This window comes from Crocodylus porosus, unplaced genomic scaffold (assembly GCF_001723895.1).
Source record: "Crocodylus porosus isolate Cpor-Errol unplaced genomic scaffold, CroPor_comp1, whole genome shotgun sequence".
In the NCBI taxonomy this organism is placed as follows: Eukaryota; Metazoa; Chordata; order Crocodylia; family Crocodylidae; genus Crocodylus; species Crocodylus porosus.
The window spans coordinates 28,925,564-28,932,385 of record NW_017728886.1 but is presented as its reverse complement, the minus strand read 5'-3'; the positions used below and the strand labels follow the sequence as shown (position 1 = coordinate 28,932,385).

Genomic DNA, 6,822 nt, shown 5'->3' with positions numbered 1-6,822 from the left:
CCCCCCCCCCCCATAGAAGGTGCAGAAAGAAGCACCTGAATGTTAAGGAGGAAAACAAAACCAAAATGAACATTGCCTGCAAAACTGAACTCTGCCCCTTTGTGTATGTGTCTTACAATGCAACCTGGAATTATGGCCGTATTCTCTTCTTTTTCTGCAGGAGCCTTGCTGCCTTCAGCAGTCTGAATAGGCAGCATGTAGCAAATGAGGCAGTGATCCGTAGAATCTTTGCATCGTTCAGTTCACAGTCTGGATGATGGATAGTTAATGAGGGATACGTCTATTCATTGAACAAAGAATATAAAGATCAGTAAGGAGCGGCTGCATCATTTACTGCACAGTGTCTGTCTTGTGCCGTGATGGATGCTGGGGTCTTGTGGAAGAATACTTTATAATCATGTAATGAAAAAAATGGTATGCACATACATACCAAACACAAACTGAAGTCACTCTAATAACCTCTGCCCTGCCATTTACTGATTTGAGAGCTTCACTTTGGAGCTGTAATAGACCTTTAATATATATCTTGGTGAAACTATATATTCCAATGAGGAAAAAATTGCACTACAAGCACCTGTTTGTTACTGTGAATTGACAAGGGGCTGCTGGATTCCCATTGTGGGTGAAAGAAATTAAAAGCATTTATTGTGATTTTTTTTTTTTAAGCAAATGTCAACCGATGTCAACACTGACTTTAGGAATTTACAGCATGACACCTGGTTGTTTCTGCCATGTTTAAAGTTCAGTTTGTTTCCACAGCACTGTCTTCATTTTCTACAATAACTTAAGCCAGTGGTACTTATACACAAGAGAAAGTAATCGGTTACACAGTTTCTCCTCCAGCGCCCTCAGGGGAAACCTTGAAAGCATGGGAAGGTGTCTACACAGCCCATGCAACTTTGAAAATCACAAATACAAAGCACAAAATGAAGCTAAACTGACTGGAGAACCCCTTTGAGAATTACTTCTACATGGTGTGAGGCAAGTTGCATCCTTTGCTAGTTCTGCTGCAGCACAGCCTGGCATGAGAAGGAGACATGGCATCCCAGTTCTCTGCTCACATAACGTCCTTTAGAGGTGAGCTGTTTTGGAGCCTAGCAAAACAGAATGGGAGATGCAGCTGATAAACCTCCTTCCTGGGTTCTACATGAGCACAGCAGAGGATTCAGTCCCAATAGTTACAGACAAGGTGAAACAAAAATAAAATCCTTTAAAAAAAAAAGAAAAATAAGCCGCTGGAAATTCCAGTGCTGCCAGTTTGGTTTGTTTGAATACTGTACTACTTTTAACTTTCCATTCTTGTTATCATCCCAAGAGAATCAACCCATCTGGCAAGTAACCTCAATTCCCTACCACAAACAGACACGTCTTCCTTTGGACATAAAGAAATATTCATGCTTGGAACGTGTGTGTATGCAGGTCTCCAGCCTTTGTAGCTTGTCTTCACAGTAATGGCCCAACATCCCTAGGCCTGACACTTCTTCAGAAAGGAAACAGTACCTTTTAAGTTGACCTGTGACTTAGTGAACTTGTGGACATATGTGGTTGCCTGGTACACAAGGAATGCTGTTCTGATCAACAGGACAAGACCACACAATGATAAAGTCAGTACAGTATGTGGTCTCCTTCCTGAGGCCTAAGTTACTGAAGGATAATACCTGCCATGTCCTGTCAGATTTCAGGGAGATAGGAAAAAACAGGAAATAAACAATAATACATTAAATGAATTCTGACAAGTGAAAAATGAAACAACAGGCTTGTATGACTTAGATTTAAATGACAAAATCCTGCTTCACTGATAAAAAGCAGCCTTGTTAGTGATCCAGCCAGGCTGTCTCTATTAAAGTTCTTGCTTTACCATGGACTGTGTCAACATAGGGTGGTCCTTTTTTTTCCCTCCTAAATAAATGCCAGATGCTCAAACACAAGCCACTCATAAACTGAGAACCTTTCTTTTCTTAAGGATATCATCAGTCTGCCTTGGTGGCTGTCATGGCCAGATCAAGATAGTCCACACCCATCTGTCACTTTATGAACCAATTCTTGGTGATGCAGCATTGATAAGGACCACTCCAACTAACGTCTTTTACTGGGTTAGTGGGGTTCTGCCACTGCTCCATTTGAGGCAAGACCAGGTGATTTCAGCCTGCCCATATGCTATCTTGATGTGGAAGAGAGTTCATCTCAGAGCCCAAGCAGCTGAGCAAAGTCCTACCAGGGTTTGTGTTGCTAAATTCTTTATGCACGTTGGAAAATTCCACCCGCCTCAAGTGCACCAACTTCTGTGTAGCATCAGGCCAGGAGAGCCACGAGAGAACGTGTCAGCAGGGTTCAGAGTAGTAGGTTTCAGGATATCAACTGCATTGAGATGAAGTGGCTACTTAGTCCTTTCCAAACCACTGTTTTAGGCTGTCAATAGACTTGGTGGGCATCACTAATGGACATTTTAGCCACTTTAAAAATGGGATGGAGAGCTGCTGCTGCTGCTGCTGCTGCTGCTGCTGCTGCTGCTGGGAGTGTTACATCTCCATGATCCTGTTGCATTTAAAGTTGGAGTGGTTTTGCTATACTTGTGTCTCTATAGGATCGTGAAAATGCAACAGGCACCAGGCTTGCCCATTTGGCATATTGTGCATTTTAAAATGATCTTTATTTAAAAAATTATTTCTAAAGCTCCACTGAAAAACAGTGTCATGAGCCTTGCGCTTCTACTGTACAAAATGCCACTTGAAAAAGGAGCTGTGGTTACATTGGCAAATCGGGTTCCTCTTCTGATAAACTGCTTGCTGCTGGTGTTGCAGGTGGGAAAGTAATCTCTGAGATTGCATGTGCAGATGGAGAGTCTAACCACTGCATGTTCCTCCTGTTGCTGGCAAATTTCTTGTTTCGTTTCAGATCCAGGCTACCTTTGGGTCTTTTCTGATTTCTGGGACCAATCTGCATGGAAGTTCCAGTTTTCCAGCACATACTCATCCCAAAGTTAATAGGGGATTGTGTACATTAATATATGCAGCTTCTGTTCCTCCCTCCCCTCACTCAGTTTTTAAATTAATTGGTAATGGAAAGTTTTAACCATGTGGGCCACATGAATTTTACACTGGGAAAATGGAGAGTGAACCCTAGGGTAAGACGGCTACAGTAAAGACCACCTGTAATAAGTTTTTGAGAACAATCCTTGGACACTTGCTTCTCATATCTGCTAGCTTGGTTGCAGAGTTCAGAAAAGCTGAACAACTTTACTGCATGTGTTTGTAGCAAACTGTTAATTTATATTCAACATCAACTTATTTTGTTTTTGTAATCAGAATTTCTACCTGGCAAACAAGGGGAAAAATGAAAGCAAAGAAATGAATGAGAAAAACAAAGAGGCTTTGCTGGAGGTAAGCCAACTTGGTGGTGCAAGTGTTGATGAAGCAGACTGCCACCAACCACTTCTGCTTTAGAATAGCAGCATGTAGCTTTTATGTGCAAACGAGTAACAACAGGAAGTTCTACGATGAGAGTCGTTATATTATCAGCTTTGTTTTTAAGCCATGTAAAACACCCTGCTGCTCAGCATGGTGAACGTGGTTTTCACGCAGTGTTTTGAGAAGAGCCAAATTATTCCATTTTTTCTGTTAGCCTGAAATCCTGTAAGTGTATATGTGTAGTCTGAGCTTCACTGTAATGGAAAAGGCATGGAACTATCTGCAGTCATACAGGTTAGGAGTGTGCTTCACTATTTGTAGGACTAGTGCCTTAGCATAAACTTACTTTTCTCAGAGACTTCTAAAAAGGTACTTGCCATCAAAATTCATCTTAGCTCTGAAGTTATCAGCCTATGTCCAGATTCTACCAATATTATCATCCTGTTCGCAAGTGTGCAAGTTTGGATTTGTTTACAATATCACACATGGACCAAGTCAATGTCACTTCTCCTTGGTTTAAACACAATCTACAAGTAACTTGTAATTAAATATTTAAGGGACTCCACCACTCAAGATCAGTGAGGAATAAATGGATCTAGCTAGATCCAGGCAGATCATAATAAGCATTTGCTTTCTCACAAATCTGCCTGCTGGGCAAAACCAATACTCTACAATGCTCTTGAGCCAGCCTGGAGAATCATCTTGCCCTTTTATTACTAGTAAAATTGATTAATAGTAAAACCATTATCTTCTATTCTTTCTAATTAGAAGTAGATATGTAGCTTCTCCGCTGAGTCTTGTCTATGCCCAGTTATTATCTGAGCTAGCTCTGCAACTAACAAATAACCTCTGTATTTGTTTTTAGAAAGCCTGTTTTGTCTTTTTTGGCCTTTGCTGCTAAAACTCCAGTATAGCAATCTATCCGGAAAGACGGTATTCCAGCAAATTAATAATTATTGCAGTATTAAGGGAATGAATAAAACCTTGTATTTCTTCTGGGCAAGCATTTTAATTTTGATACATGTACAGGAGGAGCATAACCAATAATAGAATGCCTGGGAAATCTTGCTTCAAAATTAGTACATCATCATGAAGGCACCTAATACTAGCAAAGAAGTCTGGTTGTAGTACCTTTTAAATGTAAAAATTAAAATGAAAGTATTTTGACATTAAAGATGATGTAATAGGAGCTCCTTTAAGACAATGGAATACATTCACAAACACTGTTGTGAATGCTAGTGCAAATTTTAAGAATAATTGTTAATAGAAATGTATCTGAATCTTTGTTTTTTATTTTAGGGTTCTTAGTGTCTCTTAGGGGCAGTTTTTATGACATTAAATATTTCCCTGCACCGCCGTTAGTTGCATTAGCAGTTGTAAAACCACAATGTTTAACAGTGCTAACAGTGGTCCTCTCTGGACATGTTTGCTTTGGTTAAAATCTTGATTAAATTATTGCCTACCCCTCACATTCACTCTTATAGTAAGTTCTGTTTCTGGTCACTGGACTTGGCTGGGGCGACCCAAAAAAGAAATGTATCACTCTACAAAAGGTGATCCACTATTTAGCCCTTACAAACATATTCTGGGGCTTAAGTGGAGGGAACAGGGCTTTTATGGGCCCTTTTTCTAGTGTGAACATCTAAATTGGATGCCCAAGACCTTTTAAGCACTCTAGAAAATGCTTGGTTGCATGTCCAAATGTCCAGCTTTGGAAACTGGCCTTCCCATCTTTATACTCTTGCCTCCAGAGAAAGTGCCTTTAAGTGAACACGTTGCCGCTATTTATTAATATGGGTGATTGACTCCATTTATTTTGTGTAATCTAATTCTCGCTGCACAGGAAAGCTTCTGCGGGACATCTGTCATTGTGCCAGAACTCGAAGCAGCCCTTTATTTAAAAGAAGATGGAAAAAAGTCCTGGAAGAGGCGTTATTTTCTTCTGCGGGCTTCTGGAATCTATTACGTCCCCAAAGGAAAAACCAAGGTCAGGAAATCACAGGAATCATTTTAGCAATAAAGCAATTCAAAGAAGTGAAAGTGAAGAACTCTCGAGGTCACATTTTAAGAGCAGTTTTTGGTGCATCTGAGAGAGTTTTCTCTTTGACTGCAACACTTGTGCAAATATTAGGATATGGCCACTGAAATCCTGTGGCGTTTCCCCCATTTTCATTCCTACAGTTAGATAAAAGCATTGGATGAAATTCTATACCTCTTGAAGTAAATGGTGGAGCGGGGGAATAAATCACAACACCCTTCAGTTGGCATTTCACTGTAAATAATGCCATTGGTATATATATGGTTCTCTGAGAGAGAATTTTAAATGTTAGCAGTCTCATTCTTTGTAACAAAATGCAGAAAAAGTAAATCTGTCGTTGTTTATAATGAGACTCAGTTGAAATCTGTAGTCTGTCTTTTTAAGTCTGTGTTTGTAATCAACTTGTCACACCAATAACTGGTACATGGAAGTACTCCACAATCTTGCGTTGTTGTATACCATACATTTATCCTGAGGTGATCTTTACCTAGAGAAAATGCTCTACTGTTTCAGCTTTTTTAAGAATGCCCTCTCTAGAGAAAGAGGTGAGGTAGAGGCATTCAGGTTGCAAAATCTAATATACTGACATTTACTGTTACTGAGGATTTAAAGAGTCTGCATTAGTAGCCAGCAGCAGATAAAGTAAGAAGACCAAAATGTACTGCAGCTTATTGCCTCTCATTTCTACAGTGAACGTCTTGGTACTAGCTTTTGGTATTGGGAGCAGATGTCAGTTTTCTATTCTGGAGAGAAGCTGCCACTTACAGCTTTGTTATGGCTTCGCTTTTATTCTGGATGAGGAAGCTTTTACATATGACAGAACCTCATTGTAACCATAGCTAATGAAACACACAGAGTTAACAGAACTTAATTGTTCCAATGCTCCCAAAGTGCTACTGCTCAGGTGACCCAGATTCAGAAGCAGAGTGGGATCCAACCCTGGGCAAAACACAAAAGAGATGCACTTAGATAACTGCCCTGCTTGTACAGCAATTTACAGAGTGGCTGCATAACAGTGGTCAAGGGGCTTTCCATTCCTCAACTCCTCTCCTACCCGTCTAGCACTCTAAGCAAATATCTGAACCCCAGTTGTCAGAGGCTTTACTTCAGTCCCATCCCAAGTAAGTTAAATGCCCTCCCTCCAAGGTAGCTGGATTGTGAAATTGTTCTTACTCTTTTAAAGTAAAATGCAAATCACAGTAATTAGGCATTACTTGAACTAGGTTTTAAAAAAAAAACACATCTTGGTCATTCAAATATATAACTAGACCCATGAAAATGTAAATATCCACGCAAGAAATTGTGCATGTGCTGGTTTTCATAGATTTCGTAGACATTCAGGCTGGAAGGGACCTCTGAAGATCATCGAGTCCAGCC

The 6,822-nt window shown here is 40.2% G+C and overlaps 1 protein-coding gene across 4 annotated transcripts in view; it reads left to right on the top strand.

The window, feature by feature from the left end:
- APBB1IP (amyloid beta precursor protein binding family B member 1 interacting protein) overlaps positions 1 to 6,822 on the top strand; it is a 98,407-nt gene that overhangs the window by 66,620 nt on the left and 24,965 nt on the right. For all 4 annotated transcript variants that reach the window (XM_019531786.1, XM_019531801.1, XM_019531792.1 and 1 more), the window contains 2 exons: positions 3,306 to 3,380; positions 5,251 to 5,394. In XM_019531786.1, coding sequence (XP_019387331.1) covers positions 3,306 to 3,380; positions 5,251 to 5,394 — 219 coding nt within the window. The remainder of the gene's footprint in view (positions 1 to 3,305; positions 3,381 to 5,250; positions 5,395 to 6,822) is intronic.